The 17,270-nt window shown below is 36.5% G+C and overlaps 1 protein-coding gene across 12 annotated transcripts in view; it reads left to right on the forward strand.

Annotated features, from left to right (window-relative positions):
- The window catches only part of WNK2 (WNK lysine deficient protein kinase 2), a 363,168-nt gene that overhangs the window by 76,040 nt on the left and 269,858 nt on the right, over nucleotides 1-17,270 (forward strand). For all 12 annotated transcript variants that reach the window (XM_074283635.1, XM_074283637.1, XM_074283636.1 and 9 more), the window contains exon 2: nucleotides 16,649-16,724. In XM_074283635.1, coding sequence (XP_074139736.1) covers nucleotides 16,649-16,724 — 76 coding nt within the window. The remainder of the gene's footprint in view (nucleotides 1-16,648; nucleotides 16,725-17,270) is intronic.

Consider the following 17,270-nt stretch of genomic DNA (forward strand, 5'->3'; position numbering starts at 1 on the left):
TCTGTTTCTTGCTCGTTTTATTTCCTTCTCTTTTTAAAATTTCCTCTTTTGTGCCTTTTGTGGTCCAACTCTGCTCCTGGGGCAAAGGGGTACACTGCCCAAAACTTTCTATGCTGCTTTGAGCCTTGGCTTTGAGCACAGGGTCCCCTTGAGTTTGGTGATTTGCCCACATCAAAGGTAATTCTACCTGTTCTTTCCAGGAAACAATCTTGTTTCCTTACCTGGCAATTTGCCTTCTGAGCTGGATGTGAAGGCTGCCCCACTGGTCCTCAATAGGATGAGGGATACAAGCCAGAAATTAGATGACTCATACTCTGAGACTAGTTAGATAAAAAAAGCTCTCTATACATGTCTCTTCTCTTCATACTTATCATTCCTTACAATGGAAAATTTTTAAAAATAATAATAGCTTTTTATTTTTCAAAATACATGCAAAGATAGTTTTCAACATTCACCCTTGCAAAACCTTGTGTTCACAGTTTTTCTCCCTCGATTCCCCCTTCCCCCTCCCTTAAGACAACAAGTAATCCAATATAGTTTAAACATATCAATTCTTCTAAACATATTTCCATATTTATCATGCTCCATAAGAAAAATCAGATCAAAAGGGGGGGAATAAAAAAGAAAAAAACAAGCAAGCAATCAACAACAATAAAAAGGTGAAAACACTATGTTGAGATCTACATTCATTTAATGACACATTTTTTTGCATTCATGTACCACAAATTGCTTCAGTGTGACTCTGGGCAAGTCACTTAATCCTGTTTGCCTCAGTTTCTCATCTATTAAATGAGCTGAAGAAGGAAATGCCAAACCAGTCTGGTATCTTTGCCAAGAAAACCCCAAATAAGGTTATTGATAGTTGGAGACAACTCAAACATCAAGCCATAATTTATTTAGTCATTTACCCCCTAAATTGATGGACTTCCATTTTGTTTTCAGTTCTTTGTAATATAATCAATTTTTTTAAAAATTGATTTTTTTTGTCTACAACACAATCATTTCCCACAAATCATCCATATTACACTTTCCCTTGAAACAAAAATAATTAAGCAATTATCTGATACAGCCATGTATTTATTTGTATAATAACATTTGTACAATATTCTGTTCTAATAGTTCCCCTTCTCTACCATGAAAGAGAGTATGTTTCATTGTTTATATTATGAGACATTCACTTGTTTTTCAATCGACCTAACAGTTTCATACATCATTTTATTTTCATTTATATTTTAATATACTCACTGTGCCTTAAATGGTCTCAGGAATGAGAGCATTTGACATTGAAGTGTAGGGTAGTATATTGGATTCATTTGACAACTGTCCATGCTATTCATGGGTTTTTTTTTTACTTCATAAAGGCAGCTTAGTGTATAGAACATTGGGGCTGAAGTCTGGAAGATCTGCATTCAAATATATCCAATGGATCAGAAGAAGCCAGTGAAGCTATAAGACATCAAGAAATACCCAAAACATATAAAGAATGAAAAAAAAAAATAGAACAGAATGTGAAACATCTTATTAGAAAAAAACAGATCTGGAGAATAGATTTTAAAAATTAAATATAAGAACAATTGGACTACCTGAAAGCTGTGACTAAAAAAAAAGAACTTTGATACAAAAATGCAAGAAATAATCCAAGAAAATTGTCCTGGAGTAATAGAACATGTGGAGAAAGTAAAAAATAAAAAACATCCACTGATCACCACTTCAAAGACCTTTGTGAAAAACACATAGGAATATTATTGCCAAATTTCAAAAAACTCATATCAAAGAGAAAATCTTACAAGAAACAAGAAAAAAAAAATTCAAACACACTGAAAACTACAATTAGAATTGTACAGGACTCATCAGTAACATATAAGAAGCAATATCAAAGATCAATTTCAAAGAATTTGTGAATACATTGTTATTGTTTTTTAACATGAAAATGTATACTATATATTTAAAATTGTTATCAGCAACAGGAAGATTGGGGCAGCTAAGATAAAAAATAGTAATTATGTTATACAAATGACATGCAAGTGAAGAATAGACACAGAGCTTTTAGGGGGAAAGAGGGCTCCTGTTTCTGAAAACCTACTCACATCAGAAATGGGTTAAATAGGCATCATTACATATATACTATGAATGGTATAGTATCCTCTAAAACCTAGAAAGAAATAAGGGAGGAGGAATGGATGGGAGGGGAAGCAAAAGGTGGTGGAAGAAGATAAGGGAGGGATCCATGAGTGGCGAGAGGTTAAATAATAGCAAGACTAATTAAGGAACAGAATTAAAGCACAGTTAGCAGGGATAGGAATGATATGTGTGTGTAAATGTGGGGAGAGGCAGGGATATGTGTTTGTGTGTGTGTGTGTGTGTGTGTGTGTGTGTGTGTGTGTGTGTATTTATACATAAATATATCCTTACTTGGCTGTAGCCTGCTTGGCAGGGGGTGAGGGGAGGGCAATGAAGGGAGAAAAAAGAGTAAAGTAAAAGAGTGTGTAGCAGAGAAGAAAAAAATAACTTTCAAGGAATTAAAAAAAGATGGGTACTCGAGAATATAAATTTTTCTCCTCTTATATATCTTTTCAGATACTTTATTGTTATACATTTTGAATTCTCCCTGATGTTCTACTGGACACATGACAATGTTCGGTTTTATTTTGTTTTATTGTGTTTTGTATTCCTTTTCTGAAATCATCCTGGTGGTCATTTCTTATAGAACAATAGCATTCCATAATATTCATATACCACAATTTATTCATCCATTCTCCAATTGATGGGCATCTATTCGGTTTCCAGTTTCTGGCCACTACAAAGAAGGCTGCCACAAACATTCTTGCACCTACAGGTCCCTTTCCCTTCTTTAAGATCTCTTTGGGATACAAACCTAGTAGCAACACTGCTGGGTCAAAGGGTAGCACAGTTTGATAACTTTTTGAGCATAGTTCCAAATTGCTCTCCAGAATGGCTGGATGTATTCACAGTTTATTACTTTTTTTTAATAAAAAGAAAAAAAAAGAAAAAATCTACAAATACTTACTAGCTATGTGACCCTGAGCAAGTCATTTAATCTATGACTGCTTCCATTTCTCCAACTGGGGACATGGGGAGAGTGATATCACTTATCTCCCTGAGTTCTTGTGAGGATCAAATGAGCTAATATTTGTAAAGCATGTAGTGCCTAACACACGGTAGGCAGTTTAAAATGCTTATTCTCTTCCCACCCTTATTCTTTTCCCCTTATAGAATGCTATAGGGACAATGTGCCACTCTCCTTGGTACACTTGTCACACAGATAATAAATGTACATTTCAATAGAGATTGCAAATGCCACAGCAAGAAGTGAAAAATGGAAGGATTGCCTTGTGACAGAGCTGACAGATAAGGAGTTTTTTGTTAGTAACTCACTTGGACCTCAAATTATTGTATGTGAGTGGCTACACTGTCCAAGATTACTTTTAATTTTATCCTTACCCTGACTCTTCTATGTCAATCATAGATCTGTCAGAACAGTATTCCTAGCCTCTGGCTTCCAACTCTGATTTGATGTCCAGAGACCTTGACCTTCTGATTGCTACAGAAAGGAAGCTGTCTCATAATCTCCCCAAATGAAAAGAATATAGGATAAAGCTCAAGATGGAAAAAAGCTTTTCAGCCCCCTATTCCCTGCAGGTAGTATCTTCAATGATTTTTTAAAGCCTTTTCATTTTCTTTACAAAATGGAGATTCTGTTCAGGATGAGTCATTGGATTTTCAAGCATTGTAAGCCCGATAGGGTTTTCAAAAGATTATGATGCTTTTTAGACATGACAAATCAATGTTTCAGATAGGACAAGCTATTTACAGTGCATACTATCTCTCATTCCCGGTCTGACTGTACAGACAGGTGAAGTCCCCTAAAGAGTATGAGGTGAGAAGTACCATGGGAAGCTCCTCTGCAGCCCCCCAGCTTCTCTGGCTCCAACTGTCAGCACTGCCTAAAATGTCAACTTTAGAAAATGATTCTTCAGTGTTAAGGCATAGGTCTCCAGAAATGCCCTGTAGCAGATCAAATCTGGACATGGGAGTGGGGTAGGGAAGGAATCGCTATAAACTAGCAAGATCTTTTAACACCTGGGTACAAATTAATTCATCATATTTGTTTTGGCAAAGAAGAGGACTCTAAAAGAAAGTAATATAAGATGACTTATTTTGGAGGAGACAAGGGAGGGAAAGATCCAAAGAAATAGAATGCTGCCTCTGTAAATGTGAATGTGTGTGTGACACAGTTTTGTTTGTTTTTTTTTGGGGGGGAGTCATAAAAAGGAGCCCTTGAACACTTGGGAAATAGAATAAAAAAGAAAAAAGAAAAAGATAGAGCAGGATAGAGCCAAGGGAAGGCAAGACTAATTTCAATTATCTAAATTTTCATGAATTGCTAGGGTAACAGAATCACAGATTATAAGAACATAGATTTCAATCTTGAAAGGACCCCACCTAAATGCCAGATGCCTATATTCTCTACAGATAAAGAAACTGAAGCCATGGAAGTTAAGTGACTGGCCCAATCTCTCACAGAAGCAGGATTTAACTCAAGTCATCTGATCCCTTTGCCAGTTGGAAAAACTCTTACAAATTACTTGATCCCAACCATTCTGGAGAGCAATTTGGAATAATGCCCAAAGGGCTATAAAACTGTGCATACCCTTTGATCTAACAGTGTCACTATAGGTCTGTATCCCAGAGAAATCATAAAAGAGGGAAAAGGATCCACATGTACAAAAAATGTTTATAGTAGCCCTTTTTGTAGTGGCAAGGAACTGGAAATTGAATGGCTGAATAAGTTATGTATATGAATGTAATAGAATATTATTATTCTATAGGAAATGATGGGAGCAGCTAGGTGGTGCAGTATATAGAGCACCAGAAGTCAGAAGGATCTGAGTTCAAATGTGGCCTCAGATACTTAACACTTCCTGGCTGTGTGACCCTGGGCAAGTCACTTAATCCCAATAAGAAAGAAAGCAGGAAAGAGAGAGAGAGAGAGAGAGAGAGAGAGAGAGAGAGAGAGAGAGAGAGAGAGAGAGAGAGAGAGAGAGAGAGAGACAGAGACAGAGACAGAGAGAGAGACAGAGACACAGACAGAGACAGAGACACAGACACAGGGCGGGAAGAGGGGGGGGGAAAGAAGGGGAAGGAGAGGGAAGGGAGAGATGGAAGGAGGGAGGGAGGGAGGCAGGAAAGCAGGAAGGAAGGAAGGAAGGAAGGAAGGAAGGAAGGAAGGAAGGAAGGAAGGAAGGAAGGAAGGAAGGAAGGAAGGAAGGAAGGAAGGAAGGAAGGAAGGAAGGAAGGAAGGAAGGAAGGAAGGAAGGAAGGAAGGAAGGAAGGAAGGAAGAAGGAAGGAAGAAGGAAGGAAGGAAGGAAGGAAGGAAGGAAGGAAGGAAGGAAGGAAGGAAGGAAGGAAGGAAGGAAGGAAGGAAGGAAGGAAGGAAGGAAGGAAGGAAGGAAGGAAGGAAGGAAGGAAGGAGGAAGGAAGGAGGGAGGGAGGGAGGAAGGAAGGAAGGAAGGAAGGAAGGAAGGAAGGAAGGAAGGAAGGAAGGAAGGAAGGAAGGAAGGAAGGAAGGAAGGAAGGAAGGAAGGAAGGAAGGAAGGAAGGAAGGAAAAGCAGGCTGATTTCAGAACAGCCTGGGTTTGGGGTTTGTTTGGGTTTGTTTGTTTTTTTTTTTGACAGAAATACTGGAGTAGTTTGCCATTTTCTTTTCCAGCTCATGTTATATACAAGGAAACTGAGGCAGATAGCAATTAAGTGACTTAACCAGGGTCATACAGTTAGTAAGTGTCTGGGATTGCATTTGACCTCAGATCTTTCTGACTCCAAGTTCAATGCTCTATATACTATGCTCAAGGGAGCAAGCCTTAGAGTTGAAATTAAAGAACTTGACTTGGAATTCTGACACTTCTATTTACATTTATCTGGATTTGGGCAAGTTATTTCACTGCTCTCACACAAAGTTTGTTGTTCAGTCATTTCAATTGAATCCATTTTTTTGTGACTCTAAGTTTTCTTGGCCAAGGTACTAGATTCTATTTCCTTAAGGTATCAGGTCATTTTACAGATAAGACAAATAGGGTCAGGTTAAACTGTCCAGGATCAAACAACTGGTAAGTGTCTGAAGTGAGATTTGAATTTAGGTTTTCTAGACTCTAAGACCTCTATCCACTGGCCATCTAGCTGCCCCTTTAAACTAAAAGTTAAGCTTCTCCTGGGATTTATGAAGTGTTCAGGGAATGATGGGTGGATTTGCTTGTTGACAAACAATAGGTTTCTTCATTGCAAATAGAAGGATGAACTGCATGGCCTTTAACGTCACTTGCAAACAATAATTTTTTCCTTCTACAAATGAAAAAATAAATAATTGCCACATTGGTAACAATTAAAAGAACAGAAATTGTTTAGACTAGATAAAAGAAGGCTTGGCTAAATCCTCTTCAGGACTGAGCTCCATATGAGATATTTTCTCTCTCTTCCTCTTCATAGTATCTTCCTTTCAAAGCCACCTTTCTCCTAACTATAGGTAACTGATTAATCTGCTACATTCTTCTATGGATTTAGCCTGTAGATCAATGGCATACTCACATCTCATGGCATTTTTATTATTAACTAAATAATAATTATATATACTTATATATTATATAATAATAATTAATAATTAAAGGCACACTTTTAATAGATTCTTCCAAACTCCTTTCTTTGGTAACCCTATTGCTATCCCAAATCCATTTTGTATTTACCACTCCTGCTGCCTAGTTGAACTCTTCATTTTATCTGTAATCTCTTCTCCTTGGCAAAGAGAATGGTCATTATGAATTCTTCATGTGACCAACCCTCTACATTTAATGCCAAATGCTCTCCTAAATCTCAACACTTGGTGCTGAACCTCAATCACATCCATACCATTACTTGTTCTATTCACCAAAAAGATCAAAGAGGAAATTTTCATAAAACATAATATAGTATTTTTGTGATAGTAAATAATCTATACATGAGGAGACTGTAAATTGAGGAATAGCTGAACAAGTTGTAGAATATGACTTATAGAGAATTACTATATTGAAAGATATGAAAAGAATGATTACAGAAAAACCTGGGAAGACTTGTATGAATTGATGCAAACACAACATAATGGTCAACTGAAATTCCAAAAGACTCATGAAGAAATTTGCTCTCCACCTCTAAAAAGAAAACTGACAGGCTCAAAGGACAAATTTAAGTAGTGTTCATCTCTTAGGGCTAATAAAAGGGTGCTGCAAATGTGCCAGGTACCAGCTACTGCCCGGAGGTCTCAATCTGAGACTGCCAAAGGATGATTTCCAAGTTTCCCCTTTTACTGTCCTCTAGAGAATCCCAAAGCCCTGCTGTCTTTGCACATGAAAAACCACCCCAAGCCTAATCTCATATCAGTTTGCTCTCTTCCCCAATTAGCTAGAACTGAAGAATCCAGGGGATTGTGTGGCCCATCCCAGTCCTTTGCTAGAGGTTGTTAAAAATGTGATAGAATATTATTGTACCATAACAGATGACACAATGGCCAGCTTCAAAGGAAACTAGAATGACTTCCATGAACTGATGCGAGTAAAGTAAGCAGATTTAAGATAACAATTGACATGGAAACATTACAAAGAAAAACAACTTTGAAAGATTTGAGATTTTGATCAATGCAATGATAAACTACGAATCCAGGGGATTGTACATGAAGCTTATCACCCACCTCCTTTCAAAGAAATAATGACCTTAAAATGTAAGATGACATAGACATTTTTGAAATTTGTTTTGCTGGATTAAACATATGTATTATGAGGGTTTTGTTTTTCAATTTTCACTATTCCATTACGGGGAGAAATAACAAGGTTTTGTTTTGTTTTGTTTTGTTTTCTAATTCAATTTGATTTTATTTTCAGTTCTGAATTCTCTCCTTCCCCACTTAATGAGAAGTCAAGAAAAACAAAACTCATTACAAATATGTATACTCATGCAAAATAAATTCCCTCATTAACCATATCCAAAAAAAGAATAACAATAATTAAAAAGGAAAATATCTCTCAATCTATACTCCCAGTCCATTATCTCTCTATTTGGAGGTAGATTGCATGTTTAATCATTGGTCCTTTGAAACAGCTGGATAACAAATGTTTATTTAAAAGATTGGCAAAGAGAATAAGCTTGGACCCTAAAAAGAGATAGGAGATGCTTCTTTCTGCTCCTTTGCAGAAGTGGAAGGGCCATGAATGTGGAACATCAATAATGGTAGGGGATGGGGATAGATTCATTTTGATAAACTTTTCCCTCTTTGTCCTTGTTTTCTTTTTTAAAAACTGTAGCAAGGCAATGTGGCTGATGTAGACACCAGGATGATGGTAGGTACCTAATGTCAGAGTTTGGTCATGTGAAAAATTCACAATGGTCATTCTCTTTGGCAAAAGATAGGTTTATTTAGGAAAATATGTTACATACAAAATAAGATGTACAATAGATACCAGGAATGGTAAATGTGAAATAGAATAGGAGAACACATAAAAGACAAGTTCTTCAGTGGAACTCACAAATACCCAATAGAAAGGGAACACTCCATGTTGGGGCATGCCCTTAACTGGCAGGCTAAATCCCGAAAGGGACTTAGCACCCTAAAAGAGTTAGTTAGCTGTAAGAAGGGGAAGTAGAGTCAGGAGAGGAGAAATACCCTAAAATACCATGGGATTAGGACATGGAATGAAGGAAAGATAAAGACACCATGAAGCAGAGTACCATGGGGGGCTGACCCAAAAGAGGGCATCATGGTATGGACCCTAAGTGGATTTATGGGGAATTTTTAACCAGAGACATAACTGGAATTTCTGACAGGGCTGCCCATAAACCCCATAAACGATGGGACCAAGGAACTAAATTGATCCTTCTCCTGCCTGCTGCGGGAATCAATTTTATCAATTTTTTCACTTTCTCTAAGCCTACCATTGCCACTACTAAGGACTATGGTAGTGTGAAGGAGAGGGAAAGAAAAATTTAAGTGATTTTTTAAAAAATTAACAAAATCTATATTTTTAAAAAAGAGAAGGGAAAGCTTAACAGGTACTTTACAGTTGTTTTCAAGTATTTGAAGGACAAGCACCTGAAAGAATGGTTAGACTTGTTCCCTTGAGATTCAGATGGCAAAACTAGAAAGCAAAGAGAGGAAGTTGGAATGAAGCAAATGTAGGCTTGGTGTCCAGAAAAATTTAACAAGGTCATGTATTTTCTCATCTTGAAGGTTTTTGAATTTAAATGACCTCCCACTGGGTTTGTTCTTGGATGAAATTCTTTTCAATTACAGATTCAACTAAACTGCCATTGAGGTCATTTCCAACTTTTCGATTCCATGTTTTTTTGTGATACTGTGAGATGGAGGCTCCAGTCTTTTAACTCTAAGCTATTATGTACACAGGTGTATTAGATTCAGGGCAAATAAAAGTCAATGAGGATAGAGTCTGTGTCCTCAAGGTAAGGAAGAAATATATACATATAAATGAGACAATTGTGGTACAAAAGCAAATGTGTAATAATAAAATCCCCAAAGCTGCAGGTTTTTGAAATTGCTAGAAATGATAGCAGAGGCACTGCTGTAATCTAACTACATCAATGTAAAAATAGAAACACACCAGGAGAAAAATATACACTGTTTTCAATAATATGAGCAAAAGGAATTCTAAAATACAGCTGAATGCTGATCTCAGTGACTCTCTGTGGCCCTAGAGAGAAACAGCAGTCTATAAGGAGGAATGTTTCATAGATGGCTCAATTACTAGATTTTGAACTCCTTGAGAGCAAGGAATGTATTTTGCCTTTCTTTGTATCCCCAGAGCTTAACACAATGCTGGGCAAACAGTGGGTGTTTAATAAATGCTTGTTGATTGACTGGGATGTATAGGGTGTTCAGAGACGACTAGCTTGTCTGGTATAAAGGCTTGCTGAGATCTTTACAAACTGCTTATCCATCTTGGTGTCTGGCACTCAACTCTCACCTGTAATTCCAAGAGACTGTAGTGTACGCAATGGCTGCATCCCAGTAAAATCATGGCAGACTGATCCACTTGAGGGTAATCAACAGGCCTCAAACAAGTAGGTAATTTAGTGGGGCATCTACCCCAAGTATAAGAAGACTTACCCAGTGAAATGGGCAGATGAGAAAAATTTGTTCCAATAGTCATGAGATAGCTGAAGCAGGTGCTATCGAGTACTTAAAGTTCTATCCAGTATTTAAAATTCTATCAGATGTCAAAGATGCTAACTAAGGTCATCCATCACATCCTGGGCCATCTCCAATAATCTTGACTTTTCTTTTGCCACTCGACCTTGATAACTCTGGAAGAAAGAGTGAGATTAACAAGTTTGTGTAATTCAACATTTCCTTACTTAAATCCAATTTACCCATGAGTCAGGATATCAAGATGTTATTGGTTCTCTTTGAAAATGGACAAATCACATTGATTGACAGTTGGTTTCTTTTTGCTTGATTATCTTTCTTATAAAGGGGAGCTTCTTATTATGTTTGTGGAGAAGGGAGAATAATATTCACAAATGACTAGGATGTAAGCATTAAAAAACTTCATAAAGTAAATATTTAAAAAAATAACAGCAAAGAAATCTTTTTGAAGAGAAAGAGGTAAGAAGGAAACAGAAATAGAGCATTTTTGTTATTTTGTTAAAAATACAAGTAATTTGAAATGCATTATTTTATGTACAATCATATTTTATTTCACTTATTTTTGTTTTTGTTAATGATACCTGAGTCCAGAATAAAATGTTTCTATGTTTGCATATATGGAACAATTACAAATCAGCAATTACCTGTATATGTTAAAGCAGAAGACTGAACTCTGAACATATTAGAGAACAATGATCAAATTCAAATTATTCAAAGTATGATGATATTAATGAATCAGAATTCTGTTTACATTTCTATCCTTAAAAATCATAATTTAAGTATAGCCTTGTAATCTTCTTCATCTGTAAAATGAGAGGATTGGATTGTAATCTACCTTCGATTTAAAATAGCCATGATTGTTGGGATGTTAGGACATGAAAGTGTTGGCTAAATCTTGTTCCTTGGTGTTAAATTTAAATCCTGTGAAGTTCAAACAGACTTGTAGAAATGAAAACACTTTCATTTATTAATGGTCTTCATGAAAGCAAACTCTCCCTTTTTCCTGAGGCAATTGAGGGAAGTGACTTGCTTAGGATCACATAGCTAGGAAGTATTAAGTGTCTGAAATTAAATTTGAACCCAGGTCCTCCTGATTTCAGGGCTGGTGCTCTATCCACTTCACCAACTAGCTGCCCCATGAAAGCAGACTCTCTTAACAAAATCTTTAATTATTTCAGGAGTAATTGGGGAACCACCAATAAGTGCCTCAGTTTTCTTTTCTCCTATGAACATGACTGCTAAGTTCCTGAGATTTGGCAGTAGCCAGATTTTTCTTCTAGTTCTGAGTTAGACAAAGCAAAATTAGACAGATAGAAAGTCAAAGCATTTATTTCAGGCTTTCTATGTGCTAAGCTCTGGTGACATAAATAGAAGCAAACAAGACTATCCCTTCCTTTAAAGAGACTACATTCTAATTAGGAAAGACTGCACACACAAAAAGGGAGTTAGAAAAGTGGGGGATAGAAGGTAGAGAGATGGTTGAAAAATAACTAGGAGTTTGGTTCTTAACAACACAATAGTATAAGCCAGGTTAGGGAAAAGTTCACTTATCAGAGTTAGTGGACCAAGATCAGAGGTCAAGGTGGAGAGAGGAAGAGGAGCACATGAAGACCAGCAGAATTTAAGGCAGCATGGTAAGGAAATGACTGGGGGAATAAAAAAATTATTGAATAGTGTTTGAAAGTTACAAGTGTTTAGTAATGGATAAAGAAGTGTATGTATCTGCATAGTAGGTGTAGCCAATTTCAAGGCTTAAACTCATCTTCCAGGAATAATCCATACAGCTGTACTTATAAAAACCCATGAGGAACTTAAAAACCTCACAGGTTACTTTGCCTGGCTCCTTTCCCAAGGCTTCTGGGAAGATTTCTTGCCACCATGATACTAGGCACTGGTGCTGTGAATAAGCTCTTCTTGAAATCATGCTATGAGAAGTTGCTCCCCAATGAGTTGTCAAAGGATATCAACAAAAAATTCTCAAAAACATTGCAAGTGTAAGCTGGGGGTTTTCACCCCAAGTCCTCTAATTAATGTAATCACAGAGGACACAGACACCTTAACTTAATCAATCAATCAGTAAATACTTATTAAGGACCTATTGTCTGCCAGACTATGTGCTAATGAAGTGGTTTAGGAGATTTAGAAAGCATAGTTTTTGACTGTTAAGAAAGTATAAAAGGTAAATAATACTAAATGATTTTGTGGGAGAGCAAAATGGTTCACAACATGAAGAAATCATGATGAGGCATTTCTCACAGATAATAAAGATTTGCCATTTATTACTTGAAATAGCTCAACCAAAAATGACTAAGCAAAGCAGGATAATGCTTGATTAAGTAAAGTGCTTTCATGGTAGGGGAACTTTTAAAGCCTCTGGATAGAGGAGGAGCAAGAACAGAGTTTGGGGAGTAAGTAGAGGAACCCAGGAGAAGCTAGGGAGGAGCTAGGGGCGAGCAAAGAATCAAGGATGAGCCAGGTGGAATCTAGATGACTAACAAGGCCCCAGACCTCTCTAAAGATATGTTAATCAAATTGAGAACCAGGTAGATGGATTAGAGTTCCTGATTAAATTGATTTAGAATTCATATCACTAAGTACTGGAAAAACAAAAAGAACCAAAAGATGGGCAAGCAAAAAAATAAAAAAAAAGATTAAGACGACAGGTTTGTATAATTTTTTGACTCTCAGTGGGAGAGAAGAGGGATATATTTGAAAAAAAATTATATAAAGTCAAAAAATATTAATAATTTTAAAAATGCTTTTAGAGAAAGGCAGTTAGGTAGCACAATAGATAGAGTGCAGGGCCTATCTGGCCTCAGACAATAGTTATGTGACCACAGACAAGTCACTTAACCCTGTTTGTCTCAGTTTCTTCATCAGTCAAATGAACTGGAGAAGGAAATGTCAGACCATTCTATTTTCATCTGCCAAGAAAACTCCAAATGGAGCTCCTGAGCGCGCGCATGCGTGCGTGCGTGCGTGTGTGTGTGTGTGTGTGTGTGTGTGTGAGAAATGTTCCCTACAGGGAGTTGCCAGATTTTTGTATCTCAAGAAAGTGGACCTCCCTCATAGGAGTCCACTTGTCAGTGTATCTGTGTCTGGAATAACCCAGCAACAATCTCAGAATGTTACTGATCACTGGGGAGAAGAGATCTGCTATAAAAACTGTCTAGATGATAGCCTATTACCATATCGTGCATGAGTGTCAGTGCTGAGATTTTGATTTTAGGACCTCATCAATATTCATCACTAAGAACAATGGGGAAGGAGAGAAATAGTTAAGCAGAGGAAAATCAAATCTTGTCACAAGATTCATAAGACTATATGGGTTTGCTTGACTATAATTATAACAAATTCTCTTTTTCTTGCTTTCTCAATGGATGGGAGAGGGGCTGAAGGGAGAGAATTCAGATCTGACCAAACAAAATTGAATTTTAAAAAGATAAAATTAAAATCTTTAAATTTGCAAAAAAAATACTTATTAGATTTTAGAACATATGGGTCAGATTGGACTTCAAAATGAGTCAAAAGCTACTTTCTGACTAGTCAGGAGAAAAGTTACTTAACCTCTCTCAGCCTCAGTTTCCTTGACTATAAAATTGAGCTAATAATAGCACATAAACCACAGGATTGTTTGTGAAGATCATATGAGAGGACATATGTAAAACATTTTGCAAATCCTATGAGCTATATAAATGCTAACTTATCAGAGGAAGCTCTTGACCTATATAACATGCAGAGAAAAATCAGGAGTTCTGTATGTATAAGCAATGATTCCACAAGCTAAGAGTGATGAATTGGTCATTGATTCTTTCTACCTAGAGGCCTTGAAAGTCTCTAGTGATTTTGTTAAATCAAAGGGGCTCTTTGCCCCTTTGACTGATGTATTTTCAACAGGATTATTCATTCCTTGTGCACATATAACCTCAAAAATCCCTGCTGTTCTTACTTAGAAGGACCTTTTTTTCTAGGATGGTACCATAAAATTTCAGAAGAAAAAAGGAATCTCAGAAGTCTTTTAAAAAGTCTATTCCCTATCCAAATAGAAATCTCCTTTGCAGCAAGTATTTAATTCTCTCTTTTGATTATTTATTTATTTTTCTCAAAGGGACATATACTGAGATGATATAGAAAAGATTAAATATACAAGATCATATGCACCACTTATCTCCAACCCCCATCCACATGTATAGGGAGAACAACTTATTTTGGACATTTTTATTTGTGACTAAGAATCTCCATTTTGATTATCATGTGCTCACATGGCCCCTTATCCACTTAAAGTAATCCAGATTGAGCAATGTGTTACTTTCCTCTCTGATATAATTCCCAGTGATCAACAGATCTAAAAGGTGCTTTAATATTCAGTTTATATAAAATATAGGAACCTAACATTTCATTGGTTATTGCCTCATTTTCCTTGTACTTTAAGAAAGCTTTAAGGAATTGGCAATTGAGGAGATGCCCATGAGTTGGACTGAGTCATGTATATGAGTATAATGGAATATTATTGTTTTATAAGAAATATTGAGCAGACTGATTCCAGAAAAGCCTGGAAAGACTTTCATGAACTGATACTGAATGAAGTGAGAAGAATATTGTATACAATAATAGCAAGATTATGTGATAATCGACTATCGTAGATTTAGCTCTGCTCAGCAATGTGGTGATCCAAGACAATTCCAACAGACTTGGGATGGAAAGAGCCATCCACATATAGAAAGAGGATTATGGAGACTAAAAAGGTATCAAAGCATACCATTTTCACATTTGCTTTTTGCTTGCTTTTTCTTTCTCATAGTTTTTTTCCTTTAGGTCTGATTTTTCTTGTGCAACATAATAAATATGGAAATATGTTTAAAAGGATTGTACATGTTTAACCTATATCAGATTGCTTACTGTATTACAGAGCCAGGAGGAAAAGAAGGAGAAAATTTTAATACACAAAGTCTTATCAAAATGAATGTTAGAAACTATATGTATATTTGGAAAAAATAAAATCTATTGGGGGGAAGAAATATGACATGGAAATAGGGAAAGAATACTAATTCTTAGAGTAACAAAAGGGGAGAGTTTTAAAGACTAGTTGCTTAGTCCATCTCCCTAACTACAAATAAAGAAACAGGTTTGGAAAGACAGAAGGGAAGAGAGAGGAGCGGAAAAGGAGGGGAAGGGAAGAGGGAATAGGAGGAAAAGGAATAAAAGGGAAGGGGATGGGATGGCAAGGGAGAGAGCAGAAGAGAAGGAAGAGAGGGGAATGGAAGAGAGAAGGAGGGAAGGGGAGGGAGAGGAAAAGGGAGACGGAGCCTTTAGAGTTATATAAACCAAATCTGTACCCTGGGAACCTGCAGTTGCCAGTGAGTGAAACGGGAAACTGAGGACTTCTCAGACTAACTACAGGAAATTCAAGACTTAGCACCAAGGATCTGTTAATCATTAAGGCTCTGGAAAGAATAGCAAAAGGACTTGCTCTTCTAGCAGAAATACCTGAGATAACCTCCTGGACCTTTACTTAACTGCTTAGAGAAAAACATGATTAATTATTTAATGGCCTGGAGTCTCCAAGAAGTCTCCAAACTAGCTATCTTTATTTGTTGATTGAGGAAGGCTGAGGTAAACTAACTCTTCTTGGCTATTCTAGCTTAATGGATTAGTTACCTCTAAATAAATCTCCTTGTTGTGAGGGATAATATGGTTTCTCATAAAATTATTCATTAAGGTAGATTGAGCCTATAACCTAAATTTAGTTTATGAAGATCTGATGGGTTTGGAAAATGAAATTTTTTGTACAAACCTTATAATAGAATCCTCATACTAGGTCAGGTAAGCATTTGTAAACCTTGTAAGGCTGACCACCATAAACCCATAAATTTAGGCAAACACTCCTGCAAGTATTTGTAAAACTTGAGAAAGTGAAAAATGACCACCATAAACTTCAATAAATATATCTGCAATAAATCAACTATATCAGCTTGGCTAGAATTTAACAAACCTGTGCTATTTCCATCTAAGCAGTCAGGGAAAATTAACCAGATAAGGGGAGTGGGATCATTATGACTATATAACTGTCTTTAACTTCTGTGAAATTGGCCTCTGTTCTCTGAGACTACAGTGAGCGGACCTTCTGCTTCTTTTGAGATCCTAATAAAGCTTCTGTTCTTCACTTTGAGAGATCTCTGAGTAGTCCTTTTAAGTTAGGACTTGTTGTAGCATACACCAGTAAAGATTATCAACCTTCCGATAATAATAAATTACTTTCCTCTTCAGTTTGGCTACTCACTTTATTATTTGACTTCTCAGCAGTCTAACTTTCTTGAGAAATATCTCTTCACTGCAACCTCAGTTTCCTGAGGAGAGTGGGCTGAGATTTATGACTGCTACAATGTTTCTCCTGTTAAATTCATTTTCAAAAGCAGCATCCCCAATGATTCTGTCATTCCTTACAGGAATCAGGTGTGGTGCAGTGTCTCAACAACCATGGTGATTCACAAGTGGGCTGGATCCTAGGAGGTAACTCCTCAGGTAAAGAAATTTATTAAATGTTCCTTAAATTCCTAAAATCTTGCCTAAGATTTGCTGTATTTACTGTATTACAGAGCCAGGAGGAAAAGAAGGAGAAAATTTTAATACACAAAGTCTTATCATTGTTGCTGAAGAAACAATGACAAAAACAAAATGGTTTCTGCCCTCAGGGAACACAATCTATTAGGAAGCAATTAATGTATACAATGGTAAAAGAATACAATGTAATACAAATAAAGGAATTTTAGGAGAGAGGTATAACATCTAGGAGTAGCTAGGTGATATATTGAATATAATGCTGGGCCTGGAGTCAGGAACTAACTTCAAATCCAATCTCATACACTTATGAGATATATGACCTTAAGTTACTTAATCTTTTTATTTTGTCCACAGTGTTCTCATTTGTAAAATAAAATAACAGCACCAATCTCCCAGAGTTGTTCTGAAATAATTTTTTTTTTATTTTATCTTTTTCAAAACATATGCATAGATAATTTTTAACATTCACTCCTCTTGTCAAATCTTATGTTCCAAATTATTTTCCTT

The sequence above is a fragment of the Sminthopsis crassicaudata genome, chromosome 1 (genome assembly GCF_048593235.1).
Source record: "Sminthopsis crassicaudata isolate SCR6 chromosome 1, ASM4859323v1, whole genome shotgun sequence".
Lineage (NCBI taxonomy): Eukaryota > Metazoa > Chordata > Mammalia > Dasyuromorphia > Dasyuridae > Sminthopsis > Sminthopsis crassicaudata.